The following is a 25815-nucleotide window of genomic DNA, read 5'->3' on the forward strand; positions in this document are numbered from 1 at the left end:
GAGATCCCAGTGGGTGGAGCCGGGCCTCGCCCATTATGTGTATGCAGTTTGGTTACTACGCAGTTGGGTCCAGGCCATGGAAAATAGGCTCAATCCGGCTAGACCCTTTGGGAGAAAGATGGTGTAGGGATGAAGGAAAAAGGTCCCAGTGCATCCTGGTTTTTTTGAGAGGTGAGGGAAAGGGACAGATTTCAAAGAAATCCAGAGCTCAGCATAGCACAGTGATAAAATGGTTCTCCAGATCTGGCATAGGTGGACACCAGCACGGAGAACTGTCCCAGCCACAATCCACGTAAGTAGTGAACTTTGCTTTTGGTGTCCTCAGCGTGAAGTGGTTGGGTTTCCTTTTAGAGCCAGTATACATGAGATGAATCCTGAGGCCAGTTCTGCCGTTGTGGTCTGTACTGGAAGGTCTCCTCTCTTTGGTCTCATTTATAAAATGAAGGAATTGGAAACTGCACAACCCTCCAGGTCACTCGCACTCTAGAAAGGTCCATCTGCGTGTTAGAGCAGCTGGACACAGCCCTAAAGTGAGGGCTCCCACCGCCTCAAACTTTAAAATAGCAGCAGTCATTTATAGCTGATGCTCACAACTCTGCTGAGGGACAAAAAGCTAATGAGATCAGCACTTAGAAGATGAGGAGATTTGTCAATGATAAGAAAGCAGAGGTCTCCTGGGCCCCACTTTTCTGTGTGAGGACCTTTGGTGAGTTTCTGCCTGTGGCCACAGGTTGTGACCCAAGAGGGTTTTCAAGTTGGGGCTGACGCATCTCTAAAAATGTGCACAATTCCTGTTTATCCTATAGATGACTACACAGGTGGCTAATTCGTAAAGCAAATCAACCCTTGAAGCCCCTACATCTGCCATGCACTTACCCTCCAGAGGCGTGACTGTGACAGCAGCTACAGAACCTGCAACACAGCCTGGCGCAAAGGAGTGAGCAGAGGAAGCCTTCCCAGTAAGCTCATCGAAGCCAAGGTGGTTCAGGTTGGCAAACAGTGGGAAGTAGATGATGGCGAAGGGAATGTCTCTGCAGGGGAGGAATAAGAAACACTGAGCCACATGCCTCTCGGGCTTCTGCCCAAGGTCATACAGTGAGCCCACTAGCTGTAGCGCTCCTCAGATGGGTCAGAGACAAACCCACAACGACTTAGTCCTTCCATGGCACCCATTATGATGCAGGGCGACAACATCAGAGAGATCAGTTGGCCTTCACCCCCACCCTCAGCTCGTTACTCTGCCCTACCAGCACCTGCAGCTTCTGGATGAGGAGCCAGGTGCAGGTTCAGCGACCGGTAACTTGTTCTTTAGAAGAGGGCAGGCAGGCCACCGTCAGAGTTAGTAAGTTGGGTAAGTGGCTGGTGAAGAGCTGTAAGGAAGGGTTGAGGGGTGGGATGGGCAGGAAGGTGCAGTTCGTTTAGCCACTGCCCAGGTGACAGAAGAACTAGGCCGTGTCGAGGGATGCTTCTGATCAGCTTGAAGGATTTTGGCCAAGCAGCAAAGTAAAATGATGGGGTGTATGCTTTTAAGTGATCCATGGTCTTTGGTAGATGAAGATTCTTAAGTGCCTTTTGGCCACAGAACAGCCAGTACTCCTGTGGGCCTGGTCACTGGAGATGGGCCTAGGACTAGTCTTCCAGGTGCCCATTCTATGTAGCCCTGCCCAATTCTGGACAAAGTAGGAAGCACCGAGATAGTTTGCTATCCTGGGTGTGAATATTCTAGGAAACCACAGAGACAGATTGGGGCAGCACTCTCTCTGGCCCTCTGTTCCCTCTCCCTTCTGTGTCCCAAGTCCATGAAGAACTCACCTCCTCACCTGTGTCTCTTCACCTGAGGAGAGTGGCACCCAGACCCTTATAGAGACCAGCTAGGCCCTGGGTACAAAGCAGCTCCCAGACAGTGAGGGTGGCAGATGGGCGCTTGTGGGTGGCTGCTGAGCCAGTAGTGTAGGACCTGAAGGAGGAAGGTGCTGAGGCTGAGCCCTGATGATGGACGGAAAGCAAGAGACAGACTCCCCGTCACAAGGCAGGCCCAGCATATGCGGCAAAACACTCGCACGAGTCTGGCTCCCAGTCCAATCCCTGGGACCGCTCCGAGGCAAGGCTGACACCCTGCTAGAATTCTGAGGATTGTCCTAATTTTAGAACATTAATTTTGGCTCGAAAGAAATCTTTATAAGTTCTGTATTACTTAACGCGTTGTCTCTGCTGCATAAGATGCTTCCCAAGAGCACAGCCATTGCCTGCCTGGCTTTCTTTAAAGGAAGCAGTCATAATCCCCCCGCCCCATTCCTTATCCTCCTGTTAAAACTGCTTTTGATCTGTGTTCTATTTCTAAACCACCTCTGAACCTATTTATAGCTGTATCCTGTCAGCACTTGGGGACAGAAGTGTTGCAGGCCATGGGCGGTTCCTAAAATCTTTAGGAAATCAAGCCTACATATCAAGGCAATATGATAGAGGTAGTAGGGTGAGTATTCTGTGTCCCTCCTGAATCAGGATTCTCATTTCTGCTATTGGTTCTAGAGCTAGAGTGGTTCTAGAGTTGAAATCTAGAATGATAACCATAAAATAAAGACTTCCACTAACCTGGAAAGTGATTGGATCGCGCAGTCTAGCAAATGAGCACAGAATGTGGGGAAATCTGTTCTGCTCATAGCCCTTTATCAACCCCGTGTGAAGTTGGGATAGGCCTCCCCCAGACGCCCAGCATCCTGCAGCTGAATCTTGAGCACTTCCATGGGACAGGTAACCAGCAGCTGGCACCTTCCAGCTCCACATCCGGCTAGCATCTTCATCTTCACATTCTGCTGCATCCTGTGGGACCAGGAGTCAGGCTCCTCCAGTCACAGCCCAGCCCTGCCATCCCACCCGGCCTGTCTACCCTCCCTCGGTAGTTGGGAATTTCCATGTGTGGTAGTTAGTCTTGTCCCCATCGGTTGCCACTCACTCAGCTGAGTAAATAATCACCTGGCCCTCAGGCTGAATCTCCTTAAAGACATAAGACTAAATTTAAAACAGGCTGCCAGGGGGCTGGCCCCGTGGCCGAGTGGTTAAGTTCGTGCACTCTGCTTCAGCGGCCCAGGGTTTCGCCGGTTCAGATCCTGGGTGCAGACATGGCACTGCTCATCAAGCCATGCTGAGGTGGCGTCCCACATGCCACAACTAAAAATACGCAACTATGTACTGGGGGTCTTTGGGGAGAAAAAGGAAAAATAAAATCTTTAAAAAAAAAAAAAAAAAGGCTGCCAGGGAGGTAGCAGTCCATCAAAGTTGAAACTAGTACCATGGAACTACCCATTACAGGCATTTAATTGTCCCTGATCCCTTAAGCAGTAATCACTAGGGCAAAGAGGGGCACAGAGAGAACCAGCAAGTGTTTGGGGGTTGATTTTTAAAAATTCATGAGCATAAAAACAGACGCACAGATCAATGGGACAGAATCGAGAGCCTAGAAATAAACCCAAGCATATAGTCAACTAATATTTGACAAGGGAGCCATAAAAACTCACTGGAGAAAAGACAGTCTCTTCAATAAATGGTGTTGTGAAAATTGGATATTCACATGTAAAAGAATGCAACTAGACCTGTATCCTACATCAGTCACAAAACTTAACTCAAAATGGATTAAAGACTTAAATGTAAGACCTGAAACCATAAACTCCTAGAAGAAAACAGGGGGAAAGCTCCTTGACATTGGTGTCAGCAATGATTTCCTGAATATGGCACCTAAAGCACAAATAAATAAGTAGGATTACATCAAACTAAAATGCTGCACAGCAAAGGACCATCAACTAAATGAAAAGGCAACCTACTGAATGGGAGGTAATATTTACAAATCACACATCTGATAAGGGGTTAAATCCAAAATGTGTCAAGAATTCATACAACTCAATAGCAATAAAACTATCTGATTAAAAAATGGGCAGAGGATCTTCTTTCTCCAAAGACAACGTAGAGATGGGCAACAGGTGCATGAAAAAGGCACTCGGCATCACTAGTCATCAGGGGAATGCAAATAAAACCCACAATGAGCTATTACCTCACAGCTGTTAGAATAGCTGTCATTAAAAACACGAGAAGTAAGTGTTGGAGAGGACGTGGAGAAAACAGAACTCTCGTCCACTGTTGCTGGGAATGTAAATTGGTGCACTCGTGGAAAACAGTATGGAGATTTCTCAAAAAATTAAAAATAGAACTACCATGTGATCCAGCAATATCATGTCTGCGTATTTATCCAAAGGAAATGAAATTACCATCTTGAAGAGACATCTGCACCCCGTGTTCACTGCCGCATTACTGACAACACTCGAGACATGGAAACAACCTAAGTTCCATTGATAGATGGGTGGATGGAGATGACGTGGTACAGTGGAATACTGCTCAGCCAGAAAAAAGATCCTGCCATTTGTGACAACATGGATGGACCCTGAGGACACTATGCTAAGTGAAATAAGTCAAAGAAAGACAAATACTGTATGATGTCACTTACATGTGGAATCTAAAAAAAAGTCAAACTCAGAAAAAGATCAGATTTGTGGTTACCAGGGTGGGGGAATTGGGTGAATGTGGTCAAAAGATACAGACCTCCAGTTATAAAATAAACAAGTCCTGGGCATGTAATGTACAGCATGATGACCACAGTTAACACTGCTGTATGGTAAATTTGAAAGTTGCTAAGAGAGTAGATCTTAAAAGTTATCATGAGAAGGAAAAAAAAATTTTTTTGTAACTATATGAGGTGATGGATGTTAACTAGACTTGTATTCATTTCATAATACATGTATGTCAAGTCATTATGTTGTATACCTTAAACTTACTTACAGTGTTGTATGTCAATTATATCTCAATGAGACCTGAAAAAAAATTCATCACTAGTTGATGAATATACGTGTGTGTGTGTATATATATTCTATGTGGTCAGTCAGTCAGTCTGTCTGTCTATCTAGAACGTCGAAATTACACCAGCTCATTTTATTCCTTCACTTTCCATCTGCCAAAACACACACTAAGCCTCAGCCATTTGTGTGCACATATTTATATACATGCAGACAGGTAAACTGAGGCACATTTGCAGTCCTCTCCCCACCACCTTCCGAAAAACAAACAACCATAGACACAGTGATGGGATTTCCGTGCCTCATCCTCCCACCTGGCGTACTCATCCTCCATTAGCAGCTGCCGGAAGAAGTCGTTGGCTGCCAACTCGATGGCCTTCTCCAGAGTGACCAAGGTTAGGTTCCCAGCGGCCCCTGGAGTGACAAACGAAGATGAGGAGGAAATGCCCCCTCAGGAGTAAAGATTCCCTGAGTCTGCCACTCACGTTGGCAACCCACTCCCAGCTCTAGCCAGGGAAGTTCCTGGAAGTAAACAGGGTCTGGGGGCGGGGGTCAAGGTGGGTTCCTCTGCCTGTTTTGCTGAAATATGCGTTCTGTGTCGTCTTCTCTCAGCACGCTGCCCTTCTGTATGTGTGTGTTTCCTTTGGGCTCACTGTCCTTCCTGGTGCTGCCCACCTCTGCCGGTTAACGAGCAGCTCCCAGAGTAAGCCCCCATGATAAGGCCTGGGGAACAGGGCTGGAGGCCTTGTTACTCTGCTGCACTAGCCCAGGCCCATGGGCTGCGGTGTGGGTGTTTCCTTCATTTCTCAGGGGTACTCGCACATCAGCTCCTTTTCCACGAGAGCACCGTCTCCATTTTCCAAGGTATACTCACAGTTGTGCTGCCCTGGACAGGGACGCTGTGGGGACAGACACAGCACTGGCTTGTGTCAGGGAAGAGCCACCCAGTAACTCCCTTCCAGGAGCTCCAAAGTCTTTCCAATCTCTGTCCCTGCCAGCCTCTCCCCCTTCTTCTGTTAGCAGCTAGATGCCCTGACAGCCCTGAAGGAGAGGGAGAGAAGTTTGAGGGCTCACTTGCTTCTAACATCACACAGTGAGGCAGTGGTGGTGCCAGGCCGGAGCCCAGGGCTCCTGGGTTCCTCAGTGTGCTCACTGGTGCCCCCACACCTCACCATAACCACTTCTGCCTCCACCAAAGAACATGAGGGCTGGGGAACAGCACATGTGGTCCAGGATCACCTGGTGGCCAGGCCCCATCCAGGAATTCCCTGGGCAGAGGGAATGCCATTTCCCAATGTCCTATAAACTCACAAAGACTGGGGCTCCTGTGCCACAGCCTCCGTCCTGTGCCCAGCCAGGCCTCTGGGATGCCTAATAAGCCCGCCTCGGTACATGTCCAAGAAGCCCTCCGTCCTCGCTGTCTTCATCAGGCAATCTATCTTAGAAGCAGAGGTCAGAAAAGGAATTGGTGAATAGGAGGCTGCTCCATCAGCCCTGCCCCACCCTGTGCTGGGCACACCCTAGGGGACTGCCTCCCCCAAACCTCCAACACACACCCCCTGATGTACACACCCCCTACAGAAACTGGAAGGAGTGAAGCCCCATGCTCCTCTGCGGCCCGCTGCCTGCTGCACCCCAGCCCCAGGACCTACATCCCTTTGTAGGTATATTTCCATGCTGGTTCTGCAGTCGAGTCTTGGCCAAGTCAATGGGGGAACACCCAGGTCACCCCACAAGCCCTGCCACGCCTCCATTGATGAGTTTTGCTGTGACACTAGGCCATGGGGTGGAGGGAAGTACAGAGTGAGAGCAAACAGCACAGAAAGAGACAGGAGCACGGAGGGAGGCTGGCTCGTGGCCAGGCCTGGCGGGCGAACGGAGAGAGGAGGGCAGGAGAGTGGGACTAGAGTGGAAAAGGGTAGGACTGCCACCCTGCAGGTGTCCAGAGACCCCTCTCCTCAGCCTCCTGCCCACCCAGCAGCCTCCACAGCTGCTCTGGTGTGCCTTCCTCCCCAAGATTCAGGTCCAGAGACAGGTTAGGGGCCAGGAGGGCCTGGCCACCTCCTCTGGGGTCACTGCCCTCACCAGGGCTGAAGCATCTTGCCCTCACCCCACAGGGAAATGCTCATAAAGCTAGGGCACTGCAAGGGCTTCTGGGAAGGAGCCAGCCCAGAGGCCAACTCTGCCCCCTGGGGCCCTGCCATGGGGTGGGAGTCCTCAACGAGGCCTCGGAGGGTTGCCGTCAGAGCTGCCACCAGCAGCTGCTCTCTGGCTTGTCCCCCACCATTGGAGCCACGTGTGGAAAAGTTTTCAAACACACTGCAATTTTATTCCTGGCTTCAGGTCAGTCAGAGCTGAATTTGAATCCTGGCTTTGCTGTTCACTTAAGCAAGTTACCTCACTTCTCTGATCCTGTTTTCTCCTCTGTAGAACTGGCCTCAGGGGTTTTGTGAGACTGAAATAAGTTAATGCCTTTGGTAAGTGATAGCTATTATTAATAATAAGAGAGCACACATTTCTGAGAAGGAGGGCTTCTTGTCAGCAGAGGAACCAGGTGGAGTATCGAGACTGATTCTGGCCAAAAGTGAAGTCACACTTCACGTAACGTGGGCCCCTCATCCCACAGGAGTTCTGGAAGACCAAAATAGAAAATAAAGCTTTCTCAGACTCCTGGGACCTAGGAGGACGTCCTTGTCTCTCAGGCGAGGGAGGTCATCTGGGAGTGGTCAGAGCAGATAACCTAGATATTCTCACCACTGGACCTTGAGGAGCACGCAGGAAACCTGGTGACAACAAACAGAATTGTGACTTAAATTTTGCGATCTGAGAGGATGCTATCCAAATAATTACAAATTATGTTTAACTGTATATGTTTTTTTTCCTTTTTGGGGGGATCCTGCGGGACAGTGGTTCTTGCCTGCTCCCCTGGGCAGGGCTCAGCTGTGCTCAGCTGTCCTCCAGGAATCTGGACGAGAAGCCGGGCAACATGTAGCTCCACAGCAACCCTTCCCTGAAACCCGGCCCAGAGGGCTGACAGGCAGAGTTCACCTCTGATCCAGGCTGGACATCCTGCACCAGGCCGGGCACGGCAGGGGCCCTGGGACACAGGCTGTGCTCCTCAGGGGGTCCCTGGCTGAAGCAGAAGCAGCGTCTGTGCCCTCGACTCTGCCCGCCATAGCAGAGCGGGCAGAGCGTGGGTGTCAGTGGAGACTGGCCTGAGCCACCTTCCCGGCAAGTCACAACTTGCCCGCCATGGGCCAGCTCGCTTCATTACTTTCCCTTCCCAGAACTTTGGACTTTGGGATTGAGACTAGAAGGGAGGATGAGAGAAAGGGATAATGGGCCTAAACTATGGCTCATGGGGAGGACTTCTGGGGCATTCTGGGACATTCTAGAGAGAGAAGGGAGAGCAGAGGTGAGGGAAGCTGAGGGGATACCAAAGAGGGATTTTGTGTGTGTGTGTGAGGAAGACTGGCCCTGAGCTAGTATCTGTTGCCAATCCTCCTCTTTTTGCTTGAGGAAGACTGTTGCTGAGCTAACATCCATGCCCATCTTCCTCTCTTTTATGTGGGGCACTGCCACAGCATGGCTGATGAGTGGTGAGTAGGTCCACACCAGGATCCAAACCTACAAACCCCGGGCCGCCGAAGCCAGAGAAATTAGGGACACCCCAATCCCAGGGCCACTCCCTACACCTCCACTGGACAGACATGGTAGCGTCTGCAGCCACAGAGTGCCTTTACTTAGTACCAGAGACCATGATTTGACAAGTTTCTGGCACTGGAAAGTGCACTAGTAAACAGAGTCAGCAAAGAGGAAACTGACAGCCAGCCAGCCAAGGCTTTAAAGGAGTCACGACACCACAAAAATCCCGAACTTGTCAACAGGGCCCATAATTGCTCCATCCCTAAGGCAATCCACAGGCCCCAGTGTTAGTCAGTCTACAAGTATGTGATGTGTTCCCACTGTGTGCCTGTCACAGTTCTAGGCAGGAGGGATACAGCTGAGAACAAAAACAAGGTCCCTGCCTTCTCAGAGTTTAAATGCTACTGGTTCTGGCAGTGACAGGAATAGACTTCTAAAGTGACACAGCGCCCCTCCCACTGGGTACCCTCCACACTCTTCTCCCAACACAGGCCTCGCAAGACCCCGGGCAAGGGGAATCCTTCCAGCAAAGAGACTATGTAGCTCTTTCAAGGAATTTTTTCTGGGACATATACAACATGGGGCCTATCAGCAGTCATGTGAACTGTCACAGTGTTTGGGAAACTGAGAGACGACTTGTAGCAAGAGATGAATAGAAACCCTGGTCACACAGCGACCAACTTCATTCCTGACCTTGGGTACCGAGGGCATATTCCACTATGCTTCTGGCGAAGGATAGTCTTAAGCAAGTTAGTTAGTTTTTGTAACTTGGTAACAAAAGAGTCCTTAACTAATGAATATCTTTTAAAACTCTCAAATTCCATTTAATAGCAATAGGGCTGCTTAGACAGTGAGTGCTGTAGGGTTCGTGCCAGGTCATTATGGACTGGCTTGGAGAAAGGGCTAGAAGTGGCCTGAATGAACAAGAGAAAGTTTACAAGGAGAAGAGGGGGGAGGCAGCCTGGGTGCGAGCACTGCGGGCGTGAAGATGGGGCCCTGGCCGGCCCGCAGGGTGCGCTGGACGGCAGCTGCAGAGGTGGCTGAGGCCAGGTGTGGGGAACCTGGAGATCACCGGATAGAGCGTGTACCCCAGAATTAAGTAAACTTTGACAGATTTGATCCTATAGGCAGTAAGAAAACACTGAATGCTTTTAAAGGGCAACCTCTCACACTGCGTGTGGTAGGGGGACAGTAGTTCTGGAAGAACGGGTTGAGAAAAGGAACTCTGGGGTCAGAGACTAGTCAGGAGACCATGTGGTAAAGGATGGAGTGGAGAGGCAAGGACTAGGGCGGTGGGGACGGCGCAGAGTACAGGGGCGGGGGCCGCAGAAGATGGAGACGTGGAACTGCTGGAGGCCTGCAACCTGAGGAGGAAGGCCTGCACGGAGAGGAGCTGCCTGCAGGGAGGGAGGGACAATGAGACAGAAGCTGCCAGGGTTTCAGGAAGTGTCCCCTCCAGCGAGAAGTCAGCGGGAAGGGACACCCAGCTCAACGCAATCGCAGACACCTCATTCTGCTGGGGCATGGCCGGGGCACATCTTTCCACCCTCAGCTGCCCAGTTTTGAGAAGCATTTTTGCCCTGTGTTTGTGTGCGTGTTTTTGTACACAATGGGTCTGCTTGCCCCTTTCCCTCGTAACTGCCGACTCTATTCTGCAAACCAGGAGCTGGCTCAGGGTGGTCCTGGGCAGTCAGCTGCTGACAGGTTCTGGTGGACGGGGGAAGTCCTTGTGTCAGAGGCCGGGCCTCTACCCTCAGTCTCCTCACACTGAGGGCAGCATCCAAGGGCTGCTCAGGCCTCCCCCACCCCCAGGGACCCACCCCTCACATCAAAACTAACCTGTGACCCGTTCCATCTGCTTCCCAGGGAGATAGCTGGCTAACAGATGCTTAGGCAATGATCAATTCCTTTTTTTTGTTAATAATGAACATTCGTTCTAGTTCTTAAAATACTTAATAGAAAAACATTAGAAAATTCAGAAAGCACAGAAAACTGTAAAGTAATTCTTGCTGCATTGTTTCTGAGGATCCTATTTTGACCAAGGCCATTCGGACACATCTCTTTAGAGAAACAATCCCCGGGTGGGGGGAGCTGCAGGCCCTAGCAGGCCAGGGTTTCTGAGCTCCTCAGATCAAGTGGTGGCTTGTCATCACCCCACAGGAAAACGCTCTATTCCCTGGACTTCTGTGACCCCTTGGGTTCTCCCCAGTGGCTCCTCAGCCTCCTGTGACATATGTTTCTCGCTCACCGGTGCCTGCAGAATCCTGCCTGAGTTCCTGACTCCTTGTCCTCTGCACAGGCATCCTGAGCAAGCCCACCTCCTCCTGGGCTTGCTCACTGTCTGCTCACTCATGACTCCCAAGCAGCCCCAGCTCAGGCGCTCTGCCCTGTCTGTGTCCACACCACCATCCTCACTGCTCCCAGCCACTCTCACCCTGCTGGTCCAGTCCAACACAATGTGCTGGACTCTCCTCTTCCTGCTCACAACGCCCCTCCAGACCTCCTGGCTCCCTAGCTCTGAGAACAGCACCTGCAGCCGTTCAGTCACCCAGGCTAAATCTGCACACGGCCACCCACCCTCCCACAGACGACCCGTCCTCACGCACCGTCAGCTCTTCCTCCTCAGTCAGTGCCGCTCAGGCGTGTGGCTCAGGGTGGTCTGTGACACGCACAGAAATTGTGAGTGAAGCCTCAGAAATTTTCATGGCAACTTGACGAATTTCATGTTTTGGAATCCATTAATAAAAATGTGGGCTTATATTTTATCTTTTTTAAAAATTCTATTTTTCTAGTAATTCATTTTTATTACATTTTACAAAATTATAGGTCTATATTGGACTGAGGGAAAACAGGTCCTTCATCATGGAAGAAAACACTGTCTCCAGGGCCCAAGAGCCACGGCCAGATCACACAGGTGTCACCTACTGCCTGGAGCCCCACAGCCTGACTCGGCCCACAGCCCTCAGCCTCCCTCCCCTCAAATCTACTCCCTATAACAGGCCAAGTGAGGGGAAGGGTGGGCTGGGCCCCATTTCCAGCCTGCCATGTAGGCACTTCCCTCCTAAAGGGCTTTGCTAACTTACCCCACCTCCTAGGACCGCTTCCCCACTCCATCCTCATGGGCCCTCTTGCCCCCTGGGCTGCGTCCCCCGCCCCTGCGGCCGCCTGGACCTGCCCTTCCAGGAGGCGCCCAGGCCGCTTGTCTGAGGTGGGCACACACTGTCCCTGTTGACCAGGACGCTCCTCCCCATCTGCACCTGATGAAGCACAGTTGTTCCGTGGGCTTCCGCTTCCTCCCAGGAGCCCTGAAGGCCCGCCAATCCTGGCGCGGGGCCCTCTTCTGTGACCCCGTTTAATTCCCAGTTAGAGCACTTCCCACGTTGTGTCACGACCGTTTGTCTCCTGGCCTGCGCCCTCGGCGCGATGCTAAGTTACCAGAGGAGGCAGACGGGCCCAGGGCAGAGGCGCGTGCGGATGTCGGAGTGACGCCCGAGGGGGACCCCGCGAGACAGGCGGCTCTGCTCTTCCGCGGCCCTCCTCGCTTCACGCTGCACCTTGTGAGAGGCTCAGGGACGAGGGCCAATCCTTCGAGCGAGCTGGCGGCGCCGGCTGCCCCGGGGGCCCGTCTGCCCACGACCGCTCCCGCCTCTTCCCGGCTGTCCACGTGCGCGAAGAGGGTCTTTTCTGAGCAGCTCCAGGCTCGACGCAGACGGACACACACTCGCCTGCTGTCAGGAAGGACGCCACGAATCAGGCCAGCTCCCCGCCAGAGGCCCGCGCTAGGCCCGGCCCGTCGGTGGCTCCCCGTCTGCGCGCCGCCGCAGCCCCCGCCGCGGCCCCAGCCCCTCCGGCTCTGGCACCTTCCCTCGGGTGGGCCTGGAGGAAACCCGGAGGGGCCGCCGCGCCGCCGGTCGTCTGGCTGCCCTCGGTCGCTGGTCCGACTGGGACGACAGCCCGCGCCAGGAAGGCTTCGCTCGCGGCCACCGGAGGCCTGGGGGCGGGGCGGGGACACGCAGGGACAGCAGCGCGGGGCGGCCCTGCTCCGGCCCCGCGCGCCCTCCCACTCCGGCCACTGACCGCTCCGGCGAGTCGGCGTGCGGGGTCCACACGGCGCGCTCCGGGCCGGCACGGTTCCGCGCGCTCGAGCGTCACGGCGCAGGCTCGGGGCGGCTTCCTTCCCGCTTTTCAGGGAGGAATTAGGGATTGACTTGGGGCTTGAAGAGCAAAGGCAGAGAGGTGACAGCGACACCAGCTTCTCTTTAGTGGCACATCGTCTAGTCTGGGGCAAGGGGCTAAGGCAGTGGGGTGGAGGAAAGCTGTAGCCATGCGGGTCGGATGGGAGGGGACCTCGCTGCCCCGCCAGGCACTGGGGAGATGAGGAGCCTGCAGGGCACAGACTTTGGGGTCAGAGACCCAGGCTCCAATCCCAGCTGCCAGGCTAATAACTATCTCTCTCGAAGCAACTTACTTAACTTAGTGCTTTTCTTCATCAAAAGGGGATTGAGATAGCCACTTCCTAGGATTGCTATGAGGATCTCCTGAGGCAGGAGAGCAGTTTCGAACTGGTTTGAATTCCAGTTTACCACTTCCTAGCTGTGTGACTTTAAACAGGTTACTTAACTTCTCGGTGCCTGCTTCCTCATCTACAAAATGAGACTCATACTTAGATGCAGAACACTGAGTACAGTGCCTGGCACGTAAAAGGTGTTTGCTAAATGCTTTTGTCCTCCCCTTTTCTGGTGAACAATGGAAAGGTGATGCAGGATGTGGAATGGGGTTAGAGGGCACAGTTCAAATTCATGGGAGCATCAGGTGGTTTGGACAGGCCAAGGGGATTACAATAATCAAGGCAAGAGACAAAATGAGAAGCTGCATGCAGGCGGGAAGAGAGGCGAGTGATTTCTGTGCAGAATCGACAGGGCTGGGCAGCTGATGAAACATGTCAGGGGCAGGTGGCAGGTTTCAAACACGGATCAGCGGGAGAAAGACTGATTATCACTCCAACCAGGAGCATCAGGAGTGGGTGGCGAGAGAGGAGGGAAGAAAAATTTGGCTGTTGATGTGGGGTTAGTGGCAGCTATGGCAATTGAGAAAGAGCGAGTGGAGCGCCCTGCACCTGCGTGGGCCGGGCCCTGCAAGCTTGCGGCAGGGCGAGATGGTGTGGCGGCTGTGGAGACCCGGCAGGTCTGCAAAGGGCTGAAAACAGAGTTACCACAGGACCCGGCAATCCCACTTCTGCGGATATACCCAGAACTGAAAGCAGGGTCTCGAACATGTACTTGTACACCCATGTTCATTGCAACATCGTTCACGGTAGCCAAAACCCACACGTCCACTGACGGATGGGTAGGTAGAAATATGGCCTATACACACAATGGAATATGATCCAGCCTCAAATAGGAAGGAAATTCTGACACCTGCTGCAACATGGAGGAAGCTTGAGGACATTATACTCAGGGAAATAAGCCAGTCGCAAAAGGTCAAATATTGTGATTCTACTTATCTGAAGCACCTGGAATAGTCACATTCAGAGACAGCAGGTAGAACAGGGGCTGCTAGGGCCCGGGGGAGTTAGCCTGTGATGGGTGCCGGCGTCTGGGCAGGGTCAACCTCTGGGATGGGTGGTGGTGATGGTTACACAATGATGTGCATGTACATACTGCAGCTGAAGTGTGCACTTAAAAATGCTTAAAATGGGAAATTTTATGTGTATTTTATCACAATAAAAAGGAAAAGAAAGAGAGGTCGGCCCAGTGGCATAGTGGTTAAGTTTGTGGTCCGCTTCTGTGGCCTGGGGTTCACCAGTTTGGATCCTGGGCACAGACTTACATGCCACTTGTCAAGCCATGCTGTGGCAGCATCCCACATATAGAGGAAGATGGGCACAGATGTTAGCTCAGGGCCAATCTTCCTCAGCAAAAAGGAAGATTGGCAGGGGATGTTAGCTCAGGGCTACTCTTCCTCAAAAATAAATAAACAAATAAAAAGGAAAAGAAGTGAGCAATGAAACGAGTATATTACATTTAAACATAATGGATGGCATTAGAGGAAGATGGGAGGTGTCAGTATTAAGGTGAATTGTAATAAAACGGCTTAGAAAGGATTTTAAAAACAAGGAGGCAAGGTGTCGGTAATAAAATTGCAAGTCATTTTACCGATAAAAAGTTTAAAACAGTGGCAAACAAAAAAAAAAAAAATCACAAAACAATGGCAGCAGGATACCTCGGTGTCAACATCCAGAAGAAATCTGGAAAATGTGACCAGAGGATGGTAAAGAAGTCTGAACTGAAGATTTCGCAAGCACAAGTCGACTGCACAGCGTGACAACTGAACTTGCAGGTAAAAACAAGATCATCTAGAGGAAGGTGTGTAAAGCGAAGGAGGGGCTGAGTGTTAGGAAGAGCACACCTCAGGAAGGGAAGCAGAGGGCAGGGCGGGAGAGCCGGGTGAGCGTGGTCATGGCACGACAGCTGGTCCCAGCAGGTGTGGGCCCAACTTGAGGAGCTGGAGGGCTGTGAAGTGATCTGGCTGAGGCTGTTTGTAAGTCAGTAGTTCTAGAAAGGCGGGGGGTGGGGGGATAGCCAAATTGCAGGAGGATGGTAGTAGAGAAAGAAATGCCAGCTCCTATAGCGAAGAGTGTGAATGAAGGCAAAGAGATCAATATGTCATACTTAAGTAGAGGAAACTGGAGCCACTTATGTAGGGACGGCAGAGAGGAGGAGGAGAGGCTAGTTGACTGGATTTGGTCAGGGCACAGACAGGAGAGGTTGGAACACAAGCACAAGGGGAAGCCAGCTTTGGTGAAGGGACATCACTGGCAGAAAAGAAGAAAGGTAAAGATTTGGAAAAGCATGGCAAGTGAGAGCACTGTGTGAGGTGGCCTCCCTCTTTTTTTTTCTGGTGAGGAAGATTTGCCCTAAGCTTACATCCATTCCTTTGCCAATCTTCCCTTTTTTTTTTTTTTTTGCTTAAGGAAGATTGGCCCTGAGCTAACATCTGTGTCAATCCTCATCTATTTTTTTGTATGCATGGCTGATGAGTAGAGTAGGTCTGCACCCAGGATGTGAACTCGGGAACTAGGCTGCTGAAGCAGAGCACAGAAGTATAACCATTGGGCCACGGGCGGCCAGGCCTCCTCCTTAAATAACAAGGTGAGGTCATTGGTGCGGGAAAGCAAGGATGCACTTGAGGCCTTAGTTATCCTGTGATGAGCTTGTTAAAAATGCAGCATCTCGGGACCCACCCCAGACCTGGTGAACCAGAATCTGACCCTATCAAGGTTCCCCAGGTGATTCATGGGCAGAATGCAAGTTTGCAAGCCACTGGTTTTGGAGTTTTGTAAACTGCAAACATTGTCAAATGTTGGCTGCACCACAGAATTGATGGGAAAGCTTTGAAAACTCCCTCTGCCCAGGCTGCAACCAGCCCAGTGGAAAACTCTCTGGGGGGAGGGCCCAGGTATCTGACTCTTGTTGTCGTCACAGGGATTCACCCTGAGCTCACATCTGTTGCCAATCTTCTTTCTTCCCTCCTCCCCAAAGCCCCAGTACATAGTTGTAGATTCTAGTTGTCCTCCTAGTTCTTCCATGTGAGTCACTGCCACGGCATGGCTACTGACAAGACAAGCGGCGTGGCTCCAAGCCCGGGAACTGAACTTGGGCTGCCAACGCAGAGGCTGAACTTTAACGGCTAGGCCGTCAGGGCTGGCTTGTATCTACTTTTTTTAAAGCCCAGGTTGTTAACCCCCTAATGGCAGCCTAGATTGGCAACAATTGGTTTAGGGTATTGCAAAGCCAAATAAAAACTCACTGAAATTTGCTGAATAAATGCCAGCAGCAGCTGCAGGAGGCCGTAACACAGCAGGGAGGGCCTTGACGTGACGGAGAGCAAGACGCTGGAACGGCAGTGGTCTGTTGGGTTTAGATCCCAAAAAGACACCCAATAGCCCAGAAGACAGGGCAGAGAAAGCAGAGACTGGCCGTGAGATTTGATGGAGGGAGTGGGAGGCCAGAAGCAGGGAGTCAAGCGGGCAGGGTGGGCAATGAGCGAAGGCCTCGTCTTTGCAGCCCTTCTTGTTCTGCAATCGCCCCCCAGGTTTGCAACAGAGGAGCATCTGTCCCCTTTATCCACGTGAACCAGCAGGAGGGCATCAATTTCCAGCGGCTTATCAGCAGAATGCTCTGACATGCACTGAGTTTGAACGAACCGGTCAGTCGGGATGAGGTGCACCTGAGGACTAACATGTTACTACTGGCCTTTCCTACAGGTCAGCGTTCAGATTTTAGTTTGCCTCAGCACCAGGAAGGCTCACTTACAACAACCGCTGAGGCCCACCCTGTTTGATCCTGTAGGTCTGGGATGGCGACCCATAATTTGCATTTCTAACAAATTCCCAGGTGATGACAAAGCTGAAGCTGCTGGTCCAGAGACCACCCTGTGAGCCACCAGAGCAGAGGATGTGACCGCAAGATGAGAACTGAGACTGCGTAAGGCTGACGGAGTGGGGCCATGCCGTGCTTCTCCCCAAACCAGCGCCGGTTCCTGCAGATCTAGCCATCTCTAGGAAGTGTGCTCTCAGGACTGCACTGGGAGAGGTGCTGGTGCCTGGGCTCTGTATATGTCATCTTCTCTGTTTAGCCTAGTGAGGGTGGAACGAGTGAAGAGAGAGGGATTCAAGCTGGAACAAGGAATCAGAGGAAAGCGGGCGGAGAGACTGCTATAGGGAACAAGCTATGAAACTGCAGGCCCCAGGGAGGAGATGCCAGCCGTCCACACGCAGCCTGCACGCAGAGGTCTATCCAAGCTGAGCACCCCTCCCCCTGGACGATCAAACTGGAGGGCACACACACCTGTCCCGAACTTCCTACTTCTGCCAAGCAGGGTCTTTTCTGACACTTGACTGTGGCCCACTTTTTCTGTGTTCTGTCTGTCTTGCTTATTATGAAGTCTGAGCAGAGGAAGCAATTTTTTTCCCTCTTGTACTGTTAGGAACTAGGCAAAGCACTAAGGCGCACACTGGGTATCTGCTAAATACCTACGAGAACTGGCCTGCGAGTCCGGCTGTCTTCATCTCAGTTCTCGGGGCGCGCACGGGCCAGGCTTTGCTTGGGTGCATCTTTGCCCTCTTACTGAGGACTCAATTCCTTCCCAAAGCAATAAGCTTTGCTACAATCCAGGAACTGACTCTAGTACTTTTAAAAGTTCTGTTCAGCTCTAAGCGGCTAGAGTAGGGCCCCTGTGTCCTCCTCATTTGCTGTCTGGTATGAGGTTCCAATGCAAGATTCTGGGAGCAGGTAGTACTTCCCAAACCTGAATTCTTCTCAGGAGCACTGCATCTGCATGCACAGCACGGTGCAGGAGGTGGGATTTCAGCACATAACCACCAGATCTGGGGCTCTTCCAGCTGTCTTCTTGGCTAGGACTTCACAGTCCATCTTGCACTGAAGGTTTTTGCTAAAATTGCCTAAGGAAACTAGAGGAGTGAGCCCTGGCAGCAGAAAGGGGACTAAAATAGATGTTCTTCTTTTAAAAACCCACAGGCAACCAGGAGGCCAGAGAAATAGATCGACAGGGCCCACCTACAGAGACTCCAGTGGGGGAGGGAAAGTGAAGGCTGGGGCAGCCTGGGAACTCAGGGCTCTGCCATTCCCCGTTGGCCTAGAATCCAGCCACCGGGAAGGAAAGGTCCAACGGAATCTCTTCCCAAGGCCACTCTTGCCACAATGTAAAGACATAGCCCATCTACCTCTCCAGGAAGATTTCAGGATGAATGTCAGCCTCCAAAAAAGCCCAACCTGTGTTTTCTCAATTCTGTTCATAGCACTCTCGGAGAATGTGGGGATTACGGCAAAACTGAGCCCCTACGGGGGTCCTTGTTTATAAAATTCAGACGCCTCTTCTCCCAATGACAGGAACTGGTTTAGAGACAAAAGACGTTAATGTTTTAACAAGCACCTTTGGATGTTTCCCCATGTCAAAATGGAGCTCATCAGAATTCTGAGACTAATCCTCATTGCCGGGTTATGGCTTCCTTCCTTTCCCCTAAATCTTACCCTCTCAGTGTTCCTCTCTGCCCCAATCTGAAGCAACACGTTCACTGAGTAGGATAATCTTTGTGTAAGGTCTGTTGGGCACGGGGCTTGCCAAATAATCATCCCCAAACAGAGCTGGGTTACACTGCCTGCTGTGCTGAGTTTGAGACAGCTGACCAGGGGAAGATACTTTGTTTTGGTCCCAAGGAGATAAATCTAGGATCTCCTAAAGGGCACTCAGCTGAGAGCTAAGTTCCTGCTAAAGAATAAAGTTAAACCTTATCATTAGTTAAAACTGTCAAAACATTTGGTGTTTGTTTGGTGAGGAATTCATGTCACAGGAGGAGAGGTTCCAGTTGGGGATCCAAAAGTTAGAAATCCAATTTTACATGTTTCTTAAGGGTGTGATACCAATATGCACAGGGAGTGGAGCTGATGCTCCAGTGTCACCGTTGTCACGACAGCAAAGGAAGCCAGGCCAGAGTGGTGCCCCGCCCCCGCCCCACCAGGGCAAGAGATACTGAGAGAACCAAGTGAGAGAAACAATCTGACCAGCATCACGTCAAACTGCGGTTTACTAAGGATTCTCACTTTATAGGTGACTTTTTTGTGTTTCAAAAACCATATGGAAATGTAACTACTAAACTAGAATATGGGACTGACATGATATTTTATAGGAAAAATGCTTTTTATGGGAGCATGACTTAATTTTGAACATGATGTTAAAAAACAGGACGGAAGTAACAAAAATGTGTTAGCCAACAACAACACATCATCAACGGGGATAAGTGACACCAAACAACTGGAGGTCAAGACGGAAAGCTCTCTCATTGCCATGGAAAGTGACAAACTTGACAGGACAACAGATTTGGAAGTTGGTACTATTTGTGGTACAATTTTTACTGAATGAGATTACTTACAAGGGCAATTATTTCAGGATAAAACAGGCCAGTTTTGGTACCTTAAGACTATAGCTAACTGATAAGGTGGACTTTTTATCTGTTCTCCCCCTCCCCCAATAAAAAAAACCCTCCCAGGAACAGCAAATAAAAAATAAATAAATTGGGCAGGTAGAAGAGTACCTTCTCTGTTTTTTTTTTTTTGAAGATTTTATTTTTCCTTCTCCCCAAAGCCCCTAGTACATAGTTGTATATCCGAGTTGTAGGTCGTTCTAGTTGTGGCATGTGGGACGCCGCCTCAGCATGGCTTGATGAGCAGTGCCATGTCTGTGCCCAGGATTCCAACTGGCGAAACCCTGGGCTGCTGAAGCAGAGCGCGTGAACCCAACCACTTGGCCACGGGGGCTGGCCATTTTTTTTTTTAAATTTATTTTATTGGGGTCATATTGGCTTACAGAAAAGTATCTTCTTAATTAGACTTATAGTTCCCACATCGGGCCACCTGTAATTCATTCACCAATGGCTCCAGACCAGAGCTGACCATTGTTCCCCCATTATCAACTGTACTCTGCCTCCTGGGCCCCCAGTCCACCCTAGATTTTGGAAGGAGATCAAAATTAGTGTATTACAGTATGTTTAAGATGGCGTACCAAGGGCTGGGGATGTGTGGGTGGTATGGGGAGTAGATGCATGAGATGGGTGTGGATAGGCCTAGCTGGGAAGAGTACTTTATCCCTGACTCTGTGTACAGTTGTCAGTCAGTGTGACCACTGCTCTGAAGGTCTCTACAGAGCACACAGCACTATCGCCTGCACAGGGCCCACTGCCCCCACCGCCCGCCCCACATTGCCCTCCCTGACAGAGCGAGGTTGAGACAGGGAGGCATTTTTAGGTCACGGCACTGGGGCCCAGTTCAAACTGTTGTCCTCATAAAAGTGACACACAGACACACACAACTCACACATATCAGAGCCTTGCTATTTTAAGAATGTACTTTATACAAAATAACCAGTTCATATGGAAATAAATCTACAGACCTCTGAAGATCAAAAGCTTCTTAAAAAGTTCTCTTAAAAAATTATCCAACACACAATATTGAACTAACTATTGAGGTAAGTGTCGCTCTCAGTGAAACAGGGAATCAGCAGACCACGACAAAATATACACAATATAAAAATAAATAGCATTCCCCTTTCCATTACTGGCCAGGAAAGTTCACACGGCTTTTGCAGCAGGAGCAAAGAATCCCTGACGCTGTGCACGGCAGGCTGGGGAGACTGGCCTGGGCTCCAGAAGCTGTGTGCAAGGCAGGAGAGTGAGGTACCCGAGCCCGGCAAGGGAAAAGAAGGGGTCATAGAGGATATCGAACAGGTTCAGCATTTCAGTAACTTACTCAATATCCACACCCCTGTTCCCAACCCCACCCCACCCTTTTCAAACACATGCAAGACAACCAGTTGGTTATCGGGCATTTCGACATCGAAGTTCAGTGAGTCCCCTGTGCAGAGAGAGAGAACAGCCAGGGAGACAGTCCCCCGAAATGTCTATTCAGCAAAGCCCTACAAAGCACAGAGAGGAATACACACCCAGCCTGGAGACAAAGCTTTGTGTCACGACTCCATATGAGAGAATGGATGCAGAAGTGTTTACCCAAGTTGCTTCCCCAAAAGGAAAGCAGGGCAAGGCTCAGTGTCCTAAGGTGACATGGTACAGAGTTCAACCACCCAAAGAGCCAAAGAGGGCCTGGTTTCTTTTCACACAGCACATCTCAGTCACATTCTCAGCTCCTGGACAGGGATGGGAACCCAGGAATAAAAGCCTCTGTATGCTCAACCCAAATCCCAACGTCCGCACTGAAGTGCTGAACAGAGAGCTAGCTGTAGGCACGCTGCATCCCAGAGACCCCCAGGGCTGAGCAGTCCTCGACTCTCTCATACACACACGCACACACACACGCACACACTCTCACACGGAGCTGACTCCCAGGATGGGGCCATGCAGTATCTGGCAGGCGGTGAACTGACAGACAGGCACAAAGCAGGCAATGATGCTAGAAAACTCTAAGCCCTTCATTTCCTTGAAGACAGTTTCTCTGAAAGCCGGTTAGGGTCCAGACACTATGTTAATTGTCCTTGCCTTGGGACTGCTGGGTTAAGACTTCCTGTAAACTTCAAATTAGGTCTTAACAGCAGTATATTATTTATAGATTTGAACTTCCATTAAAAAAAAAAGAAGAAGAAGAAAGTTCAACGAAGTAGTACAGATTAGAGGTTTTTTCCAACATCTGTGATGAGGGCCACACGAAGATTTGTGTTTTGGACAGCATTTAGTGTACTCTTTCACTCCAGCAGGAATTAACATAAACAGTAATAATAATACAGCAGATAAAGGCCATGGGATAAGGACGCCAAAGGGCTAGTCACAAGAAGCACTTTCAAGGTCTCGGCCCGAGGCCAGGAGGAACTGACACTTTTTGCTGAGGTTTGACTGAACTTCAAGGGGCACAAACTACTGGTCTTAAGGTTTTCAATAAACATAAAAAGGAAGATGAGCATTACACAGTTCGCCCACTTGGGCTCACTCAATAATAAAATAACAAAGAACTGTTAATAATAAGCTGTGTGCTTGTGTGCACCAGAAGAACTAAGCAAATCCGACTAAGGTGAGATGGAACGGGTTTAATTTTACTTTTAAAAAGTGAGATGGAAAAAGTTATGAGTAAGAATCTGCGTATTTTGTCCTTATTTATTCTCCATATACATTTACTATAATAAATTTTAGCCAAAAACTAAATGAATAGACTCTGATGGGAAAAAAAAAAAAAACCCCAAAGTGGAAACCTTCCCAAAGGCTCTACTTTTCTTTGTGGGTCTTTTATTTCTCTTGGGTCTTGGGGAAAGAGTTTCGAACTTATTAGCAACTCTAAATCAAGGTCAGCCCTAGATGTTCAATCAAACAGGTGTGAGAGCATTTCTCATGACCCATGGAGCTCGGCTGTCCCTTGTGGGGACCACCGAGAGCCGGCACATCAACAGGTGGCAGGGAGCCGCAGTGTCAAAGGCCTCCTCGACTGAGGCCGGAGGCTTTTCAGGATGCCCTTACGCACTCCTGTCCAGTTACAGCATGTCACTTATCCATGAATCCCGAGTGTAGAAGGTGGCAAATGCGCTTGCGCCTGCTGAAGACACTTGGGAAGAAGTGCTGGAGGAGAAAGAAGAGGTGAAAAGACAGGCCCGCCTGGCAGAAGAGCAGGACACTGGTCCAGGCAGCTCTCCATCCAGTGCTCCTGTGACCCTGCAGCTCCCGCCTGCTCTCAGCAGATCGGCACTTTGAAGACCACTCAAGGTTCAAGACACAGCAGACAAAGGACAAAGCACTGGCACCTGTGTGCACACCCGTCCCACGTGGGGTCAGCAGGACTGCGGGTCTGCTGCTGCCCTTGTTCACAGTGTTGTGCTCACAGCAGTTCAATCTCCTACTGTTCTCCCTCAGTATTCTTCTCATCTCCCTACATACCAAGAAGGGAGATTAACAATAAAAGAATTTACTGTTTTTGTCCTATATTGTTCACAGCTTCTCTCTAGCAACAGGTAATTGGGGGAATGGGCTGGGAGAGAGGAGAAAGGGTTACCTAGAACAGTGTGGACACAGCTGCTCCAACACCACCAGGGTGGAAGGACAGGTACAAATCAGCTCACCTACTGCTTTCAGCCCATCCTACCTGTGCCCCAGGGTGATTCGGCACAAAGCAATCCCCTGTAGTTCCAGCACCAGAGGAAAAGGCCCCATGGTTCCTGTGCTCCCAGTCAGGGAGGAACCAGAGGCCTCTCAAAGCAGCTTTACTGTGAAAAGAGAAAGGCCGTCGGTGGCAGAATGCTCTAGGCCTAGACCAGGTCTAACCACGCCCAAACTAGCTGTAAAGACCAGCTGGTCTTTCCTCCTCCCTGCTTTTGCACACACGGACATGGAAGTAGGAACGCTTCCTCCACGCCACCTTTCCCTAGTTCAAGGGCTGACTGAGCCTGTCCACGAACCTCCTCATCTATTCTTCCTGCAAACACCAGATGACGATGTGATAGTTTCTAACAAGAATCAGGATCAAATGAGAACACAGTCTCAAAACTCATTCCACTTAAAAAAAGCACACCAAATTTAAAATTAAAGTCGATTAGAGAAACAGTGGTATTTTTGTGCATTGTGATCTTAAAGGCATCTGTGTTCCCGATCCAACTCTCCATCCTGCCTGAGCCGTCAGCCAGGTCAGTAAGCACTCGCTTCTTTGTACAAACTTCCATTATACTGGAGTTGGTGACTTGGGTTCCAGCTGTATCACACAGACGTCTCCCTTTTGTTTCTTTTCCTACTGATAGCCTATGTTTAGCAAACTTTAAACATGCCAGCTCCATGTTTCATCAAGGATGCTGGAATTGGAGGGAGGGGTTCTACTGACCCTCACACAGGTGAATTTATAAGAAACTAGGGCAGATTAATATTATACGGAAGGTTTTCTACTATCCCAAAGGCATGCTTAAAAATATGCTATTCTTTACAAAACCTGTAATTTCAGGGCATTTTCCTTAGTTTTTCTTTTTTTCTTTGTGGGATATTCAAAAGTTTAAAACATGAGTCCTAACTTTGGTGGCATCTCAGCTAAAATCAAATACAGAATGCTAAACAGGGAGAATCCAGTGTAATTCACTTCTAAAACTGTAATAAAGTAATTTAATACTGTAAAATTGTTTGCTATCACAGATACGACAAATGATTTCCAAGAACTTGCTCCTGATAGCTATTTTAAATCACCATGACTTATTTTACTATGATTCACTTAAACTGAATAAAAACTATATATATTGAAATATTCCTAAATCCAAACTGTAAATCTATAGAATACATTTTTACTATTCAAAACTGTGCAATTTCTTTGTTGATACTAACATACACAGACCTGAGTAGTCACTCACGCACAACGTGGCTTGTGCCAGAAGCTTTGCCTGGCGCCTTCCAGACCACAGTCTGGAGGCCTGTGAAGAGGGCGATTCCTTTTATCCTCTAATAAGCAAAACACTCTAGTGATCCCAATTCCTGATACTGTTTACTACTATCTGGTAGGGCTGGTGGCATTCAGGAAGGGCACTGCTCTCTTATCCAGAATTTGGGCCACCAGAGGAGAGGGCAGCCTGTCTTCTGGGCTGAAGCTTCTGGAAGGCCGTGAGAGCTCTCTGCCTCCAAACTGAGCAGCTGAGCTGTTGGGGGCAGTGTAACAGTACTCTCTTGGGCTGACTAGAAAGAAGGCCTTGAGCACTAAAAGGATGGCTGGCCACTGAGGAAACCCAGTGCCATGTCACACGAGCAAACCTTTCCTACCCTCGTCTCCAGCTCCCCAAAGTATTCAGCGTGACATGATTGTAAACAGATAAGGATCACTCCAGTGCGGTGTGCCCACCAGTGAGGATTTCCATTTCTTCCACATCCCCACCCACCCTTCCCACTCTATGTACAATACATTCACCACCAACAACAAAAATTATTTTAAAAGGCAACATGAAAATTCTGTAAACTGGACCCAGCTCCAAACACATTAATACTACAAGTAGTCCCTTCCCCAAACATATACCTGAGTTTAGCTGCTCATGAAGGTTTACAAGCACCACTCCATTAAGTATGCCCCCCTGCCAAGTTTAAGATGATTTTCCCTGAACAAGAGTCTCAGGACTCAGAAAAGCCATCACTGGTTCCAGTTCATTTGTTCTTGACTATCAGCCATCTGAGAGATCCCCAACCCAGGACCTCAGCAGCGGTGTGTCGGTTATCGAAGGATGTGCTTCCAGGGCTCAGGAATGGTCCAGCGATGAGATGGCATGAAGTGATGCATGGTGAAGGGCGCAGCGGGGTGAGAGGAACAGGGATGGGGGAGATGGTTCCCCCAGATTCTCTTTGTTCCAGTCTTCATGTGCAGCTTTCCATTTCCTTGGGGGTCATTTCCTCCTTGGACTAGCTCTGAGAAAAGCAAAATAAAGACAACTTAAAATTAACATTTGTGTTAACTGTTAAAAACAAATAAGCCAAAGAGCTGTTCATGTTCCTCTACATCTAGGAAAATGGCTTGATTTTGCTTCACCTGCCACAGTTTACTGCAACCTACCGGAGGGTGAGCTCTAAGTTCTGGGCCTCCCACTTCCAACTGCAGCCCCCAGCTCAGAGGCTGCAGGACTCCCTGCACATCGGGGAATGACGAGACTGCTGAGGTGCGGATGATGACTGCTTCTCAGGGTCGATGAAGAGGCTGAGTGGGATGCTGCACGTAGGAGCTCTCAGCACCGTGCCTGGCACACTGACTTGTCCCTCTCACAAGAAACAGGTGGTAAGGATAAAAGAGACAAGGTATCCTATCGAAAG

The 25815-nt window shown here is 50.0% G+C and overlaps 1 protein-coding gene across 8 annotated transcripts in view; it reads right to left on the reverse strand.

The window, feature by feature from the left end:
- The window catches only part of CECR2 (CECR2 histone acetyl-lysine reader), a 185301-nt gene that overhangs the window by 2268 nt on the left and 157218 nt on the right, over nt 1-25815 (reverse strand). For 5 of the 8 annotated variants that reach the window (XM_070495008.1, XM_070495011.1, XM_070495010.1 and 2 more), the window contains one exon: nt 19083-25416. In XM_070495008.1, the coding sequence (XP_070351109.1) occupies nt 25411-25416 (6 nt within the window). In that variant the 3' untranslated portion in view covers nt 19083-25410. Of the gene's footprint in view, nt 1-876; nt 1032-11743; nt 25417-25815 lie in introns of those variants that run through there. The other 3 variants (XM_070495004.1, XM_070495005.1, XM_070495006.1) reach the window with 3 other exon arrangements.

Source organism: Equus asinus, chromosome 22 (genome assembly GCF_041296235.1).
Source record: "Equus asinus isolate D_3611 breed Donkey chromosome 22, EquAss-T2T_v2, whole genome shotgun sequence".
In the NCBI taxonomy this organism is placed as follows: domain Eukaryota; kingdom Metazoa; phylum Chordata; class Mammalia; order Perissodactyla; family Equidae; genus Equus; species Equus asinus.